This window comes from Taudactylus pleione, unplaced genomic scaffold (genome assembly GCF_031769625.1).
Source record: "Taudactylus pleione unplaced genomic scaffold, aTauple2 ptg000092l, whole genome shotgun sequence".
Classification (NCBI taxonomy): domain Eukaryota; kingdom Metazoa; phylum Chordata; class Amphibia; order Anura; family Myobatrachidae; genus Taudactylus; species Taudactylus pleione.
Window position 1 is genome coordinate 1,571,851 of NW_028284494.1, and position 21,690 is coordinate 1,593,540.

Genomic DNA, 21,690 nt, shown 5'->3' on the forward strand with positions numbered 1-21,690 from the left:
GGTTGCCCGTGCACACAGTACAATTATCGGGGGGATCTGCTGATATCGGGGGGATCAGACGGCGCTTGTTCTCGGATCCTCGCTTCTTCCTGTGGGAAGGAGTTCCGGGGATGCGAAGAGGGACCCAAATGGATCAGCCCGCCGCCTCCTCACTACCTTCCCGGTGGTTTTGCACATGCGTGACCTCGGGTCATGCATGCGTAGCTGAGACAACGGGGAAGAGGTGAGTAATGCAGAATGGGAATGCCGTCGGTTCAAATCTCGACAGCGGATGCCCGACAGGATCAAGATCCCGACAGAGACAGGTAAGTACCCCAACCTCCCCTGTCCCCCCTCTAACCCTCCCTTAGTGGTGCCTAACCCTAACCTCCCGCCCTAGTGCCTAACCCTAACCTACCCCCGGGGGTGCCTAACCCTAACTCCCCCATACCGCTCCCTAAACCTAACCCTCCCGGGGTGGTGCCTAACTCTAACCACTCCCTAGGGGTGCCTACAGAGGCAAGCTGGGCTGGGGGGCATGGTGCCATGTGCCCCCCGGGCCGCAGCGCCATATACTGTCCAGGCCGCGGGCAGTCTATGTCTCTGTGACACAGCTGCACCGCGTGTGTAGCGCTGACCGGACGGAGTTCGGTCAGCACTACACAGTGCCAAACACACAGCCGCCGGTGTTGTAATTAGCAGCCAATGAGAGTCTGTCAGACTCTCATTGGCTGCTGCGCCCACTGCTGGAGCCATCTGCTGGAGCCACTCCACTGCTGGAGTTGGTAATGGGAGAGACGTCATGACGTCCCCCCAAAATGCAGAGCTGCCCGGGAGGACAGACGGAGGAGCAGATGACGGCGGCGGGAGCAGGAGCGGGGATTCAGGTGTTTTATTTTTATTATGCATGTGTCTACTGGGGAGGGCACTACAAGAGGGGACAACTACTACTGCATGTGGGGGACTATTACTAGGGGCACTACAAGGGGGGGGACTACTACTAGCGGCACTACAAAGGGGGGACTACTACTGGGGCACTACAAGGGGGGACTACTACTAGGGGCACTACAAGGGGGGGACTACTACCAGGGACGACTACTAGAGAGGGGGGGACTACTACTACAACTAGGGGCACTACAAGGGTGGACTAATACTAGGGGCACTACAAGTGGGGACAACTACTAGGGACACTGCAAGGGGGGGACCTCCACTGGGGGGACTACAAGGAGGGGACTACTACGGGGGGCACTACAATGGGGGGACTACTACTGGGGGCACTGCAAGGAGGGGACTACTACTGGGGGCACTACAAGGGGGGACTACTACTAGGGGCACTACAAGGAGGGGACTACTACTGGGGGCACTACAAGGGGGGGACTACTACTAGGGGCACTACAAGGGGGGGACTACTACTAGGGGCACTACAAGGGGGGACTACTACTAGGGGCACTACAAGAGGGGACAACTAGGGGCACTGTAAGGGGGGGACCTCCACTGGGGGCACTACAAGGAGGGGACTACTACTGGAGGCACTACAAGGAGGGGACTACTACTGGGGGCACTACAAGGAGGGGACTACTACTGGGGGCACTACAAGGGGGGACTACTACTAGGGGCACTACAAGGAGGGGACTACTACTGGGGGCACTACAAGGGGGGACTACTACTAGGGGAACTGCAAGGGGGGGACCTTGACTGGGGGGACTACTACTAGGGGCACTAGAAGGGGCGGGGACTACTACTAGGGGCACTACAAGGGGAGGGGACTACTACTAGGGGCACTGCATAGGGGGGCTACCACTGGGGGCACTGCATCAGGGACTACTACTGGGGGCTCTTTATAAAGGGCAATACTGGGGGTACTGCATAGGGGGACTACAACTGGGGCCACTATTTAAAGTGCACTGCATAAGGGGTATCACTATTGGGGGCACTGAATGGGTGGCACTAATATAAAGGGCACTGCATAGGGGGTACCACTAAAGGGGGCACTGCATAGGGGGGACTACTACTGGGGGCACTACTGGAGGCCTGCATAAGAATATTAGCAGAGGGCCTGATTCACAGTTGTACGCAATACCGAATGTTTACAGAGTGGAGTGATTATCGGTAAATCAGGGCCACTGTCTTGTACTTGCACCCCAGGCTAAAAGTTGCCAGCCAGCCCCTGGGTGCCTAACCCTAATCCCTCCCCCCCCCAAAAAAAAAAACTAACACTAACCCCTTTAGACTCCCTAATCCTACCCTCCTCCCCTGCGGCTAACGCTAAGGGCGCCCCGGACTTACTGTACCTTTGTTCGGGATGTCGTCTTCGGCGTTCCGGTGTCGGGATTATGATAGGTGTTGGTATTTCGACGCCTATCATAAATCCCTAGCCGGCATTCCGCTGTCGGCCGCCGGACACATGACTACGTCCCAAATAATGCAGCTACTTCTGTAGCTGCAATACTAACCGCGGGAACAGATGCTTTTCGGAGCAGCTGTCCCCGCACCGGAGCAATGATGAATTGCTTCGGTCAAGTTTTCCCCCCTGCGAGTTGGATACTTAAGTGTCCCTTGCAGCAAGATCATTACTTAATCATCGGGGTGCCATACGGCCTCCGACGATGAATAGGCCCCCTCAGACCCCAAAGTTTAACGATGTAGAATTTTAGGAGGAGACAGAGGCCCTGATTCAGAGCCGGGCGCTCTGACAGAGCGCTTGCTCTGAATCAGGGCCGTCCCTCTTGCTTTTCGGAGCGGCCTCCTGGCCGCTCGCATAGCTGTGGGTTACCACCCACAGCTATAGCGAGCAGCCAAAATGATGGTCAATACCATCGCGACCATCGGGCTTGCGACGAGACCCTTGTAGTAGGGTCTCGTCTGCCGCAAGCCCTGGAGTGCTTTTGGCTCTATCAGACTGGAGTGCTTTTTTGCTACCTGTAAGACTGCTACTATTTGTTGGATACAACCATATGGGGAATAGATTTTTCTGAAGTGTTTCCATATAAACTAATTCCATCAATGAAACAACCATTGTTAGTGCTAACATTTATATAGCACACATAGCAGCACAAAGTACTATATGAACATACTTTATATCACCACATCGCTGTTGCTTTACCTCTACTCTGCTAAAGAAGTTTCCTGCTGGAAAATCATCAGCTTTAGAATTGAATTGATTAAGAAAAACATTTTCAGCTGTTGTTGAACTTATGTGTTAATGAATAAGTGTGTAATTTGACAGTGTACTTAACTAGATGTAAATCTTTAAGCTCCAGCCACGTGTTGCCTACAGCAGGGTTCCCAACGTACCAAATGGCACATTTTTAATTCACTTCTGCATTTACACAGTTGTTTCTGTCACCCAGGGCCTGATTCAGAGCCGGACGCTCTGACCAGAGCGCTCGCTCTGAATCAGGGCCCTCCTCCCTCAACTTGGAGTGGCCTCATGGACGCTCGCATAGCTGTGGGTTACCACCCACAGCTATAGCGAGCGTCCATGATGATGGTCGCGATGGTCAAGACCATCGCGACCATCGGGATTGCGACGAGACCCTGCGGTAGGGTCTTGGTGACCGCAAGCCCTGGAGTGATTTTGGCTCTATCAGAGCCAAAATCACTCCCACTGATATCACTACTGACGTCAGTGGGGCTGGACTCAGACGGTAGGCGTTCCCATGGGAACGCCTCCGTCTGGCAGCCACGCCCCCGGCACGCCCACCAAAGGGGTCGTGCTTTCACTCACCATCGACAGCATGCCCCCTTTGGTGCGAGACCCATAACGACGGCTTGGCCTCCGTCGTGCGCATGCGCAATTCGGCACCATCGACCCGCTTGTGAGCGTCCTGCGCTCGCGAGCGGGTCTGAATGACCCCCTCAGTTCCTGATCCAAATCAATACTGCAGTGAGGTCTGTGCATGGCAAGTGGGCAGGTTACATCCCAAGGTGTGGGCTGGTTACAAATATACAACAAATAACTTTCATTAGGGGGGAATACAATTACTGGTAATGTAGCCCCGGACGTCACCGTATTTAAGCCAGTTACAGTAGCTCCACATTGCAATTTTCCTGCGCAACTATATGGGGTGCGAGACAAAACTTTTTACATTGAAGGGGGGGGTTTAGGTGGGTACAAAGCAATGTACTGGTGAACTGGCAACACTACATTGGGGCATAGTATAGACATGGGCACTACTGTGGGGCACAGGATAAACTAGGGTACTACTATAGGGCGCAGGATATGTGAGCAGACTACTATGGAGCACAGGATAAACGACCGTGCTACTATGGAGTACAGGACAAACTAGGGCATTGCCTCGGGGCACAGCATAAACTAGGGCACTACTATGGGATGCAAGATAAGTGAGCACACTACTATGGGGCAAATCATAATCGACGGTACTAGATATACGAGTGCATTGTTATGGAGCACAGGATAAACTAATGCGCTACTATGGGGTATAAGACAAACTAGGGCACTACTACGGGGCACAGTATAAACTAGGGCACTACTATGGGGCATAAAATGAACATCCACTTTGGAGGGAGGTGTCTCTCTAGAAAACACTGGCATGCTAAGGGGCCCATAAAATTATAGTTACTCCCTAGTCACCATGTATCATATCATATACAATAAGATCAGCACCAGTAATGCAGCCTGCACAGACACAAAACCCCGGCTGCAGACACCAGTAGCTGTGTATGTACTAAACATTGCACATTCTGTCTGTCACATGTCAGCAGCACAGGAAAGGAAATTCCTGCACACACAATGACACTACCTCCCTCCCCAGAGATGTCACATGGTGCCCACTCCCACCAATGGGCGGCCGGCATCCAGCACAGGTACGAGATTCAAACTGTCCTCGTCTCCTGGAGACGCAGAAGCGCCGGAGCCGGAGCCGGAGCCGGAGCCGGGCGAGAGCAGCATGGAGCATCGCCACCCGAGGACGGGCCAGGGCGCAGGAATGGAGCATCGAATCTTAGGGCCGGGTCCGTACCGTGCGACCAAGCTGGTGAGAAAAGCCTGGGGACACTGCAGATATACTCAGTACTATCTATGTACTGCTAGCAGCCATAGATATATGCATCATCACCGTGCACACTGATTGCAGTCACACATAGCACGGGCACTGCTGGGCACAGCACTGGGTGCAGCTCACTGTGTGCTGCTTCTGTACACATTCCAGTGGTAGGATAAGGATAAAGGGGTTATGCCATTGGGTATAATATTTAATGTTAATTTAAAGCCATTTCTAGACCAGGGTCGCACACCAGTTTTGTAGCACTACAAGTCCCAGCATGGCAGACTGACATCAGTAGTGATGTCAGTTTGCCTGCCCAACAAACGCCAGGCGTTCCTAAGAGAATGCCTGCGTTTGTCCAGCCACCCCCCCTATCCGTCCACAAAACGGGGCGAGCTGTCACTCACCATTGGCAGCTGCCCCGTCTTGTTGCTAGCCCCGTAGCGACAGCGCTTCAGTCGCTCAGCGGGGCTCGCACACGCCTGACATGGCGCATGCACAGTGCGCAAACATCAGGCCGCTTGTGAGCGCACAGCGCTTGAGAACGGCTCTGAATGAGCTCCTCAGTGCAAAAACCCATGATCGCGCATCGAACCGGGTATTTTCACGTGATGGCGCATCAACATGGGTATTTTCACGTGATCGTGCATCAACCCGGGTAATTTCACGTGATTGCGCATCGAACCAGGTATTTTCACGTGATTGCGCATCGACCCGGGTATTTTTACGTGATTGCGCCTCGACCTGGGTATTTTCACGTGATCGCGCATTGACCCGGGTATTTGCACGTGAACGCGTATCGACTTGGGTATTTCCTTGTGATTGCGCATTGCCCCGTGTATTTGCACATGAGCTCGCAACGACCCGGGTTTGTGCTGTATGTGAAAGTAAACGACCTGGGTCTGTACCAGGTTCGGAGACTGAGGCCCAGGAAATTCACAGGTTGATAAATGTGTATTTCCTGGGTCGTCGGTATGAAAGGTGTATTGACTTGGCATTCAGCAGGGAGATACAGGTGAGCTGTATTAATGTGCATGCACAGCTTTATTAATACTGAAGTTTAAGAGTGTACTGAATTACAAGAACCTACAAGTGCATTGTGGTAAACTGTGATTTCTGTGACCTCTGTGCCAGATGTAGCTGCCTGGGGGAAGTTGTCGCTGATCAGCGTCACATGAGCTGCTGTAGGGTGGCCGACCATTATTCCACGTGAACTGGAACAGTATCTTATGACATTATTAAAACCCCACCCTAAGCATTAGGGTTCACTGAATGTTGTTTTCACATCCTCATTGTGGCCTAGTGGTCATGGTAACGATTGTGGTAACTGATCATAAATAAACGATGACAAGCTCTTACACGTCTTAAGTGCAAAGTAATATAATTGTTAAAAGGTTTTAAAGCTCTGCGGTGCCTATCCAGGATTTGGCTCATCAGAGTGATGTTTCCATCTTATTGCTTCACAGATATTTTCCAAACATTTATTTAGATTGTGTATTTATTCCTGGATAAACTACTTGTAGCATAGAGACAACAATAACAAAAATGACTTGGGCGTTACTACTTCCTTTTTTCTTTATTTATGCATCAGCTTTCAGAGGTGGCAAATAGTTATAGTAGAAGTACTTCAGGGGTATGTTACATGGGTAATCTGTGAGCAGCTTTAAGGTGGCAGACGTTTATCCAGCTCCTGGTTTATTCTCACCGATAATCTGTCAAACTGCTGCTGTACTTAAGTTTTGGGAGTCCCTTATAGACCCCACTGTTATCACTGACCTGCAGCACACCATAAAATGACTGGATTTTGGAAAAACTATACATCACGACATTTATTTTTTTAAACCAATCTTGCAGCGACATTGTTGCATTGCCCATTAGTTGCTTATCACTGACCCTTTCTTATTTAAGCTTGTTGACCTGCATCAAATTGTGATGGAAAATTGGTTGAAATAGAGTCTGTCCTTAGGACCCTAGTGGCTCTCGGGTGGCTATCCTTGTTGGACTGTAGTCTGCCGTCCCAAGTAGTACATATCCTAGTTTTTGCCAGCTGGGTGCAGGGGGGTTTATTGCAAAAAAAATGACTTTAATCCAGCAAATTAAAGTACTCTATCCAAACTAGTGTCAATATTGTCAGTGGGCCCATACTAACTTTTTGACCCTCCAGTGAATCCTAATGAGGAGTCTGAGCTTTCAGATATATTGTGTCTTCTACGTTTTATACAGAAACACTTTCTTTGTCTTGGAGACAAACCCAGTATCTAAACAAACCTGACCGCTGCCTCTGACCTTTAGTTATCTGATAGTGTGTAAGTATACATTGCTCCATAAAATGTATACATCCTTCCTGGGCTTTGTGTCACAGGATACCTGCACTAACAGCCGCAGACTCCAGCTAGCCTCCTATCATATGTACCACTCAAGGCATTGATGGTTATGCACAAAAATACTATTTGTATTTAGCCAATATTCAAATATGCACTTTACACATGAAAAGAAATATATCCATATTTGTCTCTTTTTTTTTTTAAACCACCTAGATTTAGTATTTGTTCATAGAGAATAGGTTGTCTTTCCATTTATTTATTATGAATTGCTAACAGCCGTAGATATGGCACTGGAGAGGTACTGTACATAGTGCAGAGGCACCTCCTCCATAATATATATATATATATATATATATATATATATATATATATATATATATATATATATATATATATATAACAAAAGCAAAATGTTAATTGCTGCTAAGGCATGTTTTGTCTTGTGTTCTCTGATGTCTGACTTAGTGACGGCACCTTAGATGTAAACTGTACTTTCTAAAGATGTTTCTAGGCCTGCACCTCTTCAAACATGCTGGGAAGGGGTGGGTGCACTGAGAGTCCAACTGGTACTTGTTTCTAGCAGAGATACCCAACTGAGACTGAGCTGCCCAGATAACATCCAGCTTCTGTAGGAACGGTTACTTGTCGGAGGGAGACTCTGTGGGTGGTGGGGTAACCCACTGTACTGCAGAAAGTCATTCATTCTCATTTTGTATGAGCTTGTAACCCATAATATGAGCTTAAGTTACATTAAATAGTAAGCATTTTGTAGAACAAAGAACTCACACATTTTATTCTGTTTTCAGATTTATTTTTGAATTAGAAAATGCCAACGAATTGGGGAGCGCACACGTATGTAGTGTGTACCTTAGTACATAACGCAATGAGGGTGCGCTTACATCAGAGCGCTGTCTGATAAATTATTATTCTTGGTCAGCTGGTAAAATGCTGTAATCTCGGGCATTATGGATTTGGTTAGTAACCTGTCAGTGCATGGAACGTAATACATGGGCTGGTCTCTTGGTTCCTGTTATTTAGGTGTAAATCTTTAGGGCATATTTATCAATTATCGCATTTTAGAACTGATAATTGTAATATCTTATTGCCGCTATTTGCGTCAATAATTACCACCCAAATGTATCAATATTCACTCGCAGGGAGAGGGGCTTTTGAACAGAGCCCGTCTCTGCGATGTACTCTGAGTGATGTGACCATCTGCGGTCTATTCATTCCTCTATCGGGACTCCTGCACATGCGTGGTCTATCGCCCACGCATGTGGCACTTCACATGCGGGCTGCGGCTGCTGTTGGAAATGGAGGGACCATAGCAGAGATCACTGATAGCTGCTGCGGTCCCAACATAGTACATTTGGGGGTTCCTTAATATTTGCGGGTGTCTCCAGAAAACGGCTGTTTTTTGGGAATATTCCGCAAATATGACTTAGTAAATAGGCACCATAGTGTGCTGTTACACAGTAAATGCGAGATCAGTATAGTCACTAGCGGGTATGCTGACCTCCAGGAGACTGTGTGCACTCTCTATTTCATTTTATATTAAGTGGGAGGTTTATCAAGCCTACTCGAGAGGACAAGTGGAGTGGTTAACAAGTATCAACCAATCAGATGTTAGAGAAAATACTAGATAAGTTGTAGCTAGAATTTGGTTGATATGGGAAACACCTCCATTTGATCTCTTTTAGAAGGTTGATAAATCTCCCCCTAAGTAACTTAAATAGGAAGGGACCTATGTTAAATATTTTGTAATTAACTTTAAAGATATACCTGTATTTTTGTTATTGATCTGCTACTTTTGTGGGCTTCTCTCCCTTAAAGGAGAAGTGTAATGGTGAGTTCTGCTCCTGGGAAAATGGCACACACTGTGGGCCTGATTCAGAGCCGGACGCTATTTGCGCTCGCTCGTTCAGAAAAAGGGGCCGGATATTTAAATAGAGCGCTCGCTCTTTGCGGTCTGTTGACGCCTCTATGTCTGAACGAGCAAACAAAACATGCGCTCGCTATTTTTTATTTTTAAAACGCCCCCTGGCCGCTCGCATCCTACGTCATCTCTGCTATTTATTAGATTAATCGAGTACATCAAAAGGCGTATGAACTGCTCGCAGTGCTTGTGGTAGGATTTTCCTACCGCAATCATGCGAGCAGTTCAGACTAAAAGACAACCAAGTGCCGTGGTCGATGACGCTGCTTTGTTAATTATGCATACCCTTAAAACGCCCATTTTGACCGTTTGGCACGCCTGCGTTCGGATCTCCACTCCCCGTTTTCAAGCACCTTCCCCTGTTACCACCCACAAACGCCTCATCCTGTCACTCAAATTAGCAGGCATTCGCTATTTTGCGAGCACACAATTTCCGACCGCAATGACTGGTTCGCGCATGCATATTACAACCCATACGCATGCGCAGTTGTGCGAACATCGCTCGGAGCGAACGAGCGTCCGCTTACGAGCGGCTCTGAATCAGGCCCTGTGTTGGGCATTCTGGGGCAGAAAATACACAGGTAAACCTTGCGCAGAACCTTCAATAGGGGTAATTACTATTAAATGGTTTGATATAATTAAACCACCATAAAAGTCACTGTATAAAAGTACAAAAAATAGATGTTACTGTAGCAATATGTTCAATGTTAGGTAATTTTATGCTTCTGAATCCTCTTCTTAAAAGTACACTGGTCTGCCCAAAATGTCACAAATGTCACTTGCTGATTTCTTCATACACACTGAGGTGCCTCTTTGTTCCTCAACGACAAGAAAGGGAGACAAAGGAGGGCCACAATAGTGTAATACAATTTTATTCTCTGACAATATGTTAAAATATATTGAGGCTGCGTACCAGACTTTAGGGTGTATAATAACACCATCAAGCGTATTTAGATAACAACGACAGGGTACCTCCTGGGCTCAAGAATCCACCCTCTTCGCTTTCTGGTCTGGAATAGCTGCTCCTCAAGATAATCACCCTGGGGCACATAGCTGGACTACAAACTCTTCGATAACTTTCTTCTTTTTTTTTTGTAAATAGTTTTTTGTTAGGAGAACAACAAATTCAGTATAAATGAACATGAGATTCATCAAAGCACACTAAAACAGACAAATATCAAGCAGTATAGCAAGATATACACATTTGTTTATAGTAAACAAATCCATTTAGGTAACAGTTGTACACAAAGGAATTAAGCACATATATAAGTAGTGGGCTGGTTAACGTTAAGGTGGGGGTCAGAAGGAAGGGCCATTGTCAAGAACTTCCAAGTTAAACCATGAAGTGAGTTGGAAGCATCTCCGCAGGTAGTCTTTAAGTGACCGGGATAGAATATGAACGTAAGGCAACCGGGTGCCAAAAAACTTTTCAATGAGGCCCTTCCTTATTGGTGGACATCTCTATCCAGTCCATTTTAAACAGAAATGTAATTCTAGGATGTAATAATGTAATGCTGGGTACACACTGACATACATTATTGATCGCCAATGTATATCTGCTGCCCATCGGCCAGTGTGTACCCGCGATATGTCGGTGAATGTCAGCGTTCACCGACATATTGCATTGGCTGTGCTGCACAGCCAATGGACAGATATGTCTGCAGACCGCCCGTACACACACAGCGGCAGACACGAGGAGGGTGACGGGACAAACCGGGTCCCGCTGCTGGGACCTGAGGGCACAAGCAGATGATGGCCGTTCAGTGTGTATGAACGACCATCATCTGCAGATATATCTGTTAGGTGTGTACACACCTTAAGAGTGGGTGGGTTGATCTTATGTTTCGTTGTTGTTGATGTTGTTGTTGATGATGTTGATGTTACGGTTAGCCAGTTTGGAAGTAGCTGACTCCCTTTTGTCAACCCCTGCTGAGTGTGTGTTTGTGTATACTTTCCAAGAGGCCTGATCTTTGAAGATCACAAATTCAGAAGCGCCGAGAGGGGGGGAGGGGGTACGGGGGTGGCAGGTACCAATTACCTGGGCCCAGGCTTGCTGGAGGGGCCCGGGCGGGCCCGGACCCAGTGCCGCCCCCCCATCTCTTACATCACAGCAGCCCAGCACACAAACACTAAGCAGCAGTCACAGCAGTCTCCTAGCCCTGTGGGGGGAGCGATCACACTGATCGCGGCCCCCACTGGCTATGTGCCGGGCTGAGGGGCTCACAGCGCCCCCCTCCCCAGCGCACAGCAGAAAATGCTTTTATTTATTTTCTCCTAAGTAGGTGGGACCACGCCTCCCGTGATTAGGCTATGCCCCCTTTACCAGTGCCTGGCGAGGCTATCGGCGAGCCTGGTCTTTGGCTCCATGTTTTCTGGGTCAGCAAAATGCTGGTAATAAACTTTTTGAGTGTTATTTAAAGTTTGCTACTGTAGATGAGCAGTTCCAACCTTGGTGCTTGATTTATAAGTGATTAATGTAAACTGATTTATAGTTTATAGTTTACGTGACTGTAAAACAAACTGTTAATGTTCTCTTGGTATTTTACTACACCAGTAATTTCCAAAGAAACTAGTTCTGCATTTACCAGGCAATGTACAGAAATAATCACTGAAGTCACTTTGGCAGACGTCCCAGACTCTTTCTGTTGGAACTGGATATCTCATTGACTCATTAATATTTGCTTTCTGCATCAGTGCTGCTTCTTCCACTCTCTGACATCTAACAATGATCCTAAACATTTATGGCCACTTAGACACAGTACTCTAGTCTGAGTTGACACAGCCTTGGTGTAATAAACTAGTATACTTTAAGTTAGAAATTAGACACAACGCATGATAATATCCCTTTATCTAATATTACCATTCTCTATCATTTTAACTGTGAAGAATGTGTTTTTTATTTAAAGATCCAGTGGTGTGAAAGAAAGTAGATAAACTGAATACAAGACTATTTCCATGGTGCCTTCTGTACAGGGCTGTCCATGGGGGATGCAGTCAGGAAGCTGACGGTCGAAATGCCGACCGTCTAATCCCGGCAGGGGTCTAATGACAGGCGTGGAGATACCGACGCCTGTCATTTTACCTAATCCTGGAGCCCGACGCCTGGCATACCGATCAAAGGTGCGGCGGGCGCGAACAGCCGCGGGGGGGGGGGGGAGGGTTAGGTTAGGGGCTCCCGGGGGAGACTTACGGTTAGGTACCCCCCAGGAGGGTTCGGGTGTTAGGCTAGGGGAAGGGGGGTTAGGGTTAGGCACACCCCCACCCCCCCCTCCCGGGGGAGACTTAGGTTTAGGCACTTACAGGGGGGGTTGGGGTTAGGCACTTGGGGAGGAGGTTAGGGTGAGGCACCCCTAAGGGATGGTTAGGGTGGGTTGGGGGGGTTTGGTTAGGTTAGCAAATAGAGAAAATACTTACTTGTCAGGATCTTCACTGTCGGTGTTCCAGCGTCCGGCAGTATTTCATACCGATCCTGTCCATGGCATGTATGCTGATATGGGAAGTCCAGCACTGCAAAGGCCATATGGGCAATGTACAGATGTGTCCACATACATCTATCCTCTGTGCGCTACAAGTCACGTTACACAACACGTGAGTGGCGCGTGACTCTGTAGTGCTGAGCGTCTTTTATTTGCACTTTTTTACCCTTCAAATGCTTCTTACTCACACAGCGATAGTACACACAAGCAGCTTCTGCTGATTAAAATGATATGCAGGCTATATTCTGTGTGCGGCTGCCGGTCTATCTGCATGCACAATGATACATTACAGTGTCAGTGGCTGTGACACTGTAATGTAGTAATTCGCATGCAGATGCAGTCACATAGAATATAGGCATGCCACATATTTTAATCAGCAGAAGTTGTTGTGCATTCTATTTGCATTGCTGTGCGAATAAGACGCATTTGAAGGGGAAAAAGTTGCACAAATAGACACTCTGCTCTACCGAGTCATGCCACGGTATGTCGCAACTAGAAGGACTGTTTAATGCACTAGGAGGCTAGATGTATGAGGACACATCTGTATGGGGATAACGGAATTGGTATGAAATACCGCCGGCTGCATGGCCTGCGGTACGATTCCCGTCAGCGGCAGCCTGACAGAAGCAGAGTGCGACGCAGCGGAAGCCCGACAGCGCTAGAAATCCCGATCGTGGATAGGTAAGTATTTACTAACCTAACCCCCCTAACCCTCCTTAGGGGTGCCTAACCCTAACTTCCCCCCAAAGTGCCTAACCCTAATCCCCCCTCTAAGTGCCTAACCCTAACCACCGCCTTCCCCGCTGCCTAAACCGAAGTCCCCCGGGGGGGTGACTAACCCTAAGTCCCCCCCCCCAGGGGTGCCCAACCCTCCCGGGGGGTGCCTATCCCTAAGTCCCCCCCGGGAGCCCTAAACCTAACCCTTCCCCCCCGCGGCTGTCCGCTAGCGGCGCCTGGCATCCCTACGATCGGGATGTCGGGCGCCGGGAAATGGCAGTCGGGAAGCCGGCTGCCGGTATTTAGGCAGTCGGCTTCCCGATTGCCTCCCGGGATAACTGCTCCCTGTGCATTTGTTTGTGGTGGTGCTGTAGCCATAGATGGTCACTTTCACAGGCTGCTCTGTGCATTGGTTTCTGGTGGGGCTGTAGCTATATGGGGTCACTTTCGCAGGCTGCTCTGTGCATTCTTTTCTGGTGAGGATATAGCCATGGGGGGTCACTTTCACAGGCTGCTAGTTAATGATTTAACAATAGGTAAAGAGAGGCTTTAGTGCAACATGCAGCAAAAACCTGTTAGTGGAGAAACTTTTTAATATTCATGGCTCAACCTCATTTCACGGTGAGAGATTCCACGATTCCTTTTCTCAGAAAATGTGAACCTGTTACCTCTATAAAATAGCAATGAAACATGAATAATTTACTGTTATTTAGGGGTTTCAGGACAGGGGGAATATGTTAAAACTAAGAACTACTTTTTTCTGTTAAAATAAATTTTGGCCATTGATCTATATTTTTTTTACTAATTTAATTTAAAATCAAATTAGTCTAAAACCTACTTTAGAACAACTTTTCCTATTTGTGCAAAAATGGGTGTTTCAGTCCTGATCTCAGTGTCTTCCACCATTGGGTAAAGCAGGCAATATTATCATTTTATGTCCATTCAGTTTATCTAGTTGGATTAGTAATTGGTGATTCCTGTTTTGATCTGTTTGCCCTCTATTTACCACATAATAATGAATTGTACACTTCTTCCATTTTACTATGGCTGTCTTAAGCTGGGTACACACCTTTTCGATCAGCTGCTGATTGAGTTAATCTCTCCAGGTCAGCCATGCAATGTGTCCCCAGCGTGACCTCCTGTCATCGGCCTGCGTGCACCCTGTATACTGTGCAGACATCGCTCTATGGGATCAGGAGGTCGGACTGACCAATATGAAACCGCACATAAGACAGTTAATCGGCTACTGCTCCTACAACATAATGTACATCACAATATTAGTTGCCGCTACTGTCTTTGTAAAATGAGTTCCGCTGAGCAATAACAGATATCCACGCGTGCAAAGCTGCGGCCAAACGCTAGTTTATACTCTATGTGGAGTGCTAGATAAAGACTGTTTTCTTATTCATTTGTATTTTAGTGGAATGAGACTATTGAACTGTTCCGTGCTGGAATGCCCCAGAAGCGGCATCGCGTGCACTTTAAGACCTACGACTGCTGTTTCACTGCCTCCGATGCTGTAGACTGGTTGCATGAGCTGCTCCAGTGCAATCAGAACTTTGGTCCAGAAGTAACTCGCAGTCAAACAATCCAGCTCCTAAAGAAGTTTCAGAAGAACCATGTCATCGAGGATGTGAAAGGAAGGTGGGGGAGAGAAGACTTTGAAGATAATAACAACCTTTACAGGTGAGTTCTATTAATGCACATCATTTACAGAGACTAGTTTCTACCCATCCTCCATGTCATTTGCATACAATGCTTCTGTTTTTTTTAATTTGCATACAATGCTCCTGTTTTTAAAGAGGGGATGCCAGCAAATAACAGGGAAGGGACCCAAAAAGGATCAATAATTTTAAAAAGAGTGAAATTCTTAAATACCTATTATTATGAGATTTGTTAGTTGTTTAATTTACTGTTGTACATAAATGTTAATATATGGTGATGAAACTGGACGTATGCTGTCCTGCTACTTCCTTGGCAATCGCACTACAAACCTGCGCACGCATCGTGCCATGCGGTTACCCACAGTAGCATACACTATGGCGCGCTCAGCAATCGCACCATGCAATCCTATGGAGTCTTAAGTGTGAACGCAGTGCGTGTATCCGCTCACGGGCACACGCGTGATTTGATGCGTACGAAGCAAAGATGTAACAGGACACATTTGTAGTCAGTACTTTTGGGAATGGGATGCATGGGAAACTTAGTGTGTTCATAGGGTTATCCAGAAACTCTAATATTGATCAGCTTTCCTTGGGTGGTGTCAGCTGCCATCTACATGAAGGTAAGTACTCTGGCATGCTGGTCATGTGGTCAGTAGTTAGCGGGGGGAATGGGACTCATCACATTACTGCATGGGCACTTTAGGAGCAGGCAGATATGTGATAGCTGTTTGCTGAAATATTATAAGGACATTTTTAATGCAATATGGGGCACTGGCATAATCTGTGGGTTCCCGTAAACGGTGTTGGATACTAGCTGGATTTGCTATATGGAAAATTGCTTGATGACCATGAACCACAAGGATTACTAATTTGCGCAGACAGCCAGTCTTTCAAATTGGTATATAAAATTTCCTGCTCTTTACTGGAGTAAACTTGAGTTTAAAAGCTTTCACATAAATATGATGTTTGGTGCACATGGTTCTGGTTGTCCCTATGTTAAGTCAGCTGAGTGTGGATTGGAGCCAGGGGATCCCTTTTATTGAGTAGGAAATTGGAGAGACTGAACATAGAGTTGTTGTGAATCAGTGTTGTAGCTTTTTACTTAGACCTGAGCTTTGTTCCCTTCGTTTCTCTTTTTCTGAAAACGTGATGTTAATTATTAGCCCTTAAAGTGGATTTGTCCCCTCTGGGCCTCATCTATCATCTTTTTATTGTAGGAACTTGCTCACTAAGTTGAAATATTGTTGGCTTTCTCACATAAGCTGCTGTACAGCATTTTATTTGATGATTTCAGCACCGGGCTCTTTCTAGTGTGAATCCACCCAGCTAGTTAATAATGAAGCCTTTTATAAATGATTTAAGATAATCCACTTTTAGTTTTCCTACATTAGTGAAAGCCAGCTCACGTATGTGCATAACTGCAGAGTGGCAAGATGACAATTACAGCTTTGGGCCAGTGTTATAGTGGTAACTGATTAGCGCTCAGGTGCCTTGAATATATATATGTGTGTATGTGTGTGTGAATGAACAGAAGAGAAATCAAATCTATATTTTGTGTGACTACCCTTTGCCTTCAAAACGGCATCAATTATTCAATTGTACTAGGTACACTTGCACACAGGGAGGTTGTCCCAAACATCGTGGAGAACCACAGATCTTCTGTGGATGTAGGCTTGCTCCAATCCTTCTCTCTTCACATAATCCCAGACTGACTTGATGATGTTGAGATCAGGGCTCTGTGGTAGCCATATCATCACTTCCAGGACTCCTTGTTCTTCTTTACGCTGAAGATAGTTCTTAATGACATTGGCTGTATGTTTGGTGTCGCTGTCCTGCTGCAGAATACATTTGGAGCCAATCGGACGCCTCCCTGATGGTATTGCTTGATGGATAAGTGCCTGCCTACTTGGTTTTTTTGCGCTCGATCTACGTCTAAAGTGACTGGACATATTCAACGGTTTTGAGTGCCCATGCCTTTTCGCAGATGTCGTGCTCAAAAGCACCTGGTAAAGCCCATGTCCTCGTTAGCACACTCATAAGGCAGAGTGGGTGTCCAAAAAAAATCTGACTTTTCGTTGCTGCTGTGCATCAGTGGCATTCGTGCCCAATTGGAGCAATTGAAAACTATTGAATTCCCCCATTTTAAAGGTAACGAATTCTCATTATAAATATAGTATTTTACAGCTTGTTTTTTAAAAAACTGTTATTCCTAATACAAATAAAACTGACATTGGCCTGTGGATTTTTAGAAATGTGCATAACACCTATTTGTGTGACGTCCGTAATTCACAGGGTTCCATAAAGCGCACACACCCGAAAATCACCTCAAACTAGCGATGTTTCTTTTTTGTGACTTTTGTGTTCTACTGTATTAAAATTACATATTTATGTTCCCATATCTTGTACTAATCACTGCTGCATAGAATCTATAAAAGTGCCCATCTACTAGCAGACATGAAAACGACTGCACGATTAAGACATTGCAATCGTGCAGTCGTTTGTCAGTCTGTGAACAGCCTGCAGTGAACGAGCAGTCGTTCAGTGCAGGCTCATCAATCATCTGCAAACATGTTCAACCTGACGTTATCGCCAGATTGTCCATCATGTTTGCACGATGATAGATGTCTAAACGACCAGCGGGCACACGCTTCGCTGGTCGTTTTAGACATTTTTGCAAACGATTTATGAACGATTGTTATCGTTCAATCGCTCAACTTAATCGTCTAGTTGATGGGCACCTTAAGAGTGATAGTCCCTTGATATCCGTGTGTGTGTGGGACTGTTTGTTGGGAAAACTCCCCTCTCCCTTGTAGTCCATACCACTTTAGATCACCCATACTCCTGCTCAACCCCAGTTTTATATTTCACACAAGAGGCGGTCCTGTACCCCAGATCAAATTATGGTGGAGTGGAGGAGCTGATCCTCACGGTAGTCATGCAGTTTGTAATGTGCACCATTCCATTGTATCTTTATGTACAGATTTCCTCCAACCTCACCACTTAAGCCATACCCAAGAAGACCTCAGCAAAAGGTGGAGCCGCTTCCGTTCCCTGATTGGACTGATGAAGCCTCTGTGACCACCCATTCTTATATTCCAGTGAAACCCATAGTAATGGTGAGTGTGGTTTGTCATTTTCTCTTTGTCGCAGCATGAAATGTGCATTCTCGGCAGATACATCATGCCTCTCTATTGTGATGCACCATTTATTTTGTCATGTGATCTCTAATGACATAAACACATTGTACAGTAATACTCTAATAAATCTGATCAGCTATGAGGTCGGTAAGAACGGGGCATTAATTGTAGTCGGAATGTCACATTTCTTTTTTGCACACTTTATTAGTTTTCGGTCTTGATGGCCATTGTTGTGTTCCTATCTTCTGTGTTTTCCTATGCAGCACTTGCTTTCCTCTGTGATTTAGTTCACAGTATAATCCAGAAGATTTAAATATATTACGTGGTCCGAACTGTATTAAGCTTTGATGGTCCCCTTGACGCATAGCTGTCATTTTAAGCTCATCTGTACATATACAGGAGATTTCAGGCTACTTTAGTTTGAATTCGAGCATTCATTTTTTTTTTTTCATGACTGAAACCATATGGAACATGGTCCATTTTCATAAATACCATACTGGTTTTCCTTTAACATAATTACTTATTCAGCTTTTCTTCATAAGACAGTCTCTTTAAAGTCCTGTTCCTCGCTCAAGGGAAATCGCTGGGAAAGTTGGACCGATTGGCGCTCGCTCCAGTGTGTACCCAGCTTATGATCCCTCCCCTGTGTTTGTGCAGCAGCTCCTGTCCGGCCTCCCCCTCTCTCTCTTGAGTTGCAGCAGAGAAGAGAGATGGTGATAGATCTTTCGGTTATAGCAGAGGTTCCCAAACGCGGTCCTCAAGGCTCCCCAACAGTTCAGGTTTTAGAGATATCCATGGTTGAGCAGAGGTGGTTAAATCAAATTGACTGAGGGCCTAATTCAGATCCTGCTCGCAAGCGGGTCGATGTTGGCCCAGTGCGCATGCATACGACGGGGGCGGCTCCGTCGTGCGCATGTGCGAGATCCGGATAGCGACGGCCAAGCCGTCGCTATGGGTCTCCTACCAAAGGGGGCGTGCTGTCGATGGTGAGTGACCCGGATAGCGACGGCCAAGCTATGGGTCTCCTACCAAAGGGGACGTGCTGTCGATGGTGAGTGACAGCACGCCCCCTTTGGCGGGCGTGCCGGGGGCGTGGCTTCCCAGACGGAGGCGTTCCTATGGGAACGCCTACCATCTGGGGCCGGCCCCACTGACCTCACAAGTGATGTCAGTGAGAGTGCCTTCGGCTCTGCCAGAGCCAAAAGCACTCCAGGGCTTGCGGCAACAAGACCCTGCCACAAGGGTCTCGTCGCAAGCCCTATGGTCGCGATGGTCTTGACCATCGCGACCATCTTTTTGGCCGCTCGCTATAGCTGTGGGTGGACACCCACAGCTATGCGAGCGGCCAGGAGGCCTCTCTAAAATGAAGAAGGACGGCCTTGATTCAGAGCGAGTGCTCTGTCAGAGCGTCCGGCTCTGAATCAGGGCCTGAGGTTCTAATTAAGTCACCTGTGCTCAACTATGGATATCTCTAAAAACTGAACTGTTGGGGAGCCTTGAGGACAGCGTTTGGGAACCTCTGGTCTATAGAAAATCCACCGTACCTTCTCCACATCCATTAGTCCAAAATATATACAGTATTTTTGTTCTCTATAGCTATGCTCTACCATCATCATGTTTGCTTTCCTTTTTTGTGATGCTTTTTGTTGGTTTTTAAAAAAAAAAAAATTTATTTTAAATTCAGTCTGAATTCCGCAGTTATCCTATACTTACCTAGGTGCACTGTATTAGGCAGACCTACATAAATGTAACTAAATTTGTGTATTAATTGGACCGTGTTTATAATGGCCACATGGGGAGTTCTATGCATTCAGAATTCGGTGCTGGCGTAAACGCCCTGCCAGAATGGTGAAGTCCATGGCCTCTCCAATATCATGTAGCAATGGGCTTTGGACTCGCAGCCATGTCATCGCCAGGGCAGTTGGTACAGCGAGAAGCTGTCCTGGCTTGCTTGCTTTGTTTCATCTTGACTATGTATTTATCAATGTCATGGCGAAAAGCAGAAATTTCAGTTGTAAGTTTTAAGCTTTTTTTTTTTGTTGTTGCAATTTTATAGTACATATCCCCCACAGTGACTTCTAAAATTAATCTATATTTAAATATGCTTTAATAGGCACATTACCAATGATGTCAGTAAAAGACAATCTGTCACTGGGGACGTGCATCTGAATGTAATATGGATGTCATGTAACAAGGAATGAGACGTTTTGCACTTATGAACAAGATTAGTGAAGTTATGCACATTTTGTTTCCGCCATCTGCTGTATAATATATCCTCTGCAGAGACAAAGATTTACCATATTATTCTGGTCTTTGAACCTAGCTAAAAACTTTTTTTTTTTCAAAATGTATTCTAAATTGACACCTGCTGCACTTATATGTTCATGGCACATGTTCCATTATGCTAATCTATTCCTAATATAAATAAGGGCGAAATGTTAAACTCATCTGGTGTATCATTCTCTCCAGTTCTCAAGCACAACAGAGATTGCTGCAGCATCCAGATGACTTTACATACTCATCATGTGTTTCTGCAGATCTGTTGAGTGATTGCTGATGTGCTAATGATTTAAGTATCAGGGTGCATACACACGTAACAATTTTGTAACCAACAATATTCTGTCAGATTTTCCCTTAAAAAAGTTAACGATTTTTTTGAAGTGTAATGAACGATTTTTTGAACGATGAAAGAATAATGGGCCTGATTCAGATCCACTCGCAAGCGGCTGTCCGCTCGCAAGTGGGTCGATGTTGTGCACTGCGCATGCGCACGACGGCTGGAGCTTCGTCATGCGCATGCGCCAGACGCGACGAGCGAAGGACTTTCCTTCGCTCGTTGTGTCTGATCAAAGGGGTCGTGCTGTCGATGTTGATTGACAGCACGCCCCCTTTGGTGGGCGTGCCGGCGGCGTGCCTCCCTGACGGAGGCGTTCCCAAGGGAACGCCTACCGTCAGAAGCCGGCCCACTGACATCACTAGTGATGTCAGTGGGAGTGATTTTGGCTCTGATAGAGCCAAAATCACTCCGGGCCTTGCGGTTGAAAACCTCAACCGCAGGCTCCGGCTCGCAGTGGCGATGGTCAAGACCATCGCGACCATGAAACTGCACGCTCGTATAGGCTGTGGGTGGTGACCCACTGCTATACGAGCGTCCAGGAGGACGCTCCATAATTATGGAGGGCGGCCCTAATTCAGAGCGTGCGCTCTGCTCAGAGCGTACGGCTCTGAATGAGGGCCAATGTTCCTTCCCTTAATGAAAATCGTCATGTTGGACAGTTTGAAATGGACGATGAACAATAACTACAAACGGGAGTGCGCATTTCTGATTATCGTTCATCGTTATACCTCATAAACTGAACGATTTTTTTAACAACATCGTTATCGACAAATCGTTCAAAAAATCGTTACGTTTGTATGCACCTTTAATGTTATAATTGGATTCCTGGAAATC

General features: G+C 46.6%; 1 protein-coding gene across 1 annotated transcript in view; it reads left to right on the forward strand.

Moving 5' to 3' along the window:
- The first annotated feature begins 4,805 nt into the window (after window positions 1-4,805).
- The window catches only part of DEPDC1B (DEP domain containing 1B), a 44,962-nt gene continuing 28,077 nt past the window's right edge, over window positions 4,806-21,690 (forward strand). Inside the window, exons 1-3 of the mRNA XM_088469458.1 lie at window positions 4,806-4,976; window positions 14,859-15,124; window positions 18,083-18,218. Coding sequence (XP_088325584.1) covers window positions 4,890-4,976; window positions 14,859-15,124; window positions 18,083-18,218 — 489 coding nt within the window. The 5' untranslated portion in view covers window positions 4,806-4,889. The remainder of the gene's footprint in view (window positions 4,977-14,858; window positions 15,125-18,082; window positions 18,219-21,690) is intronic.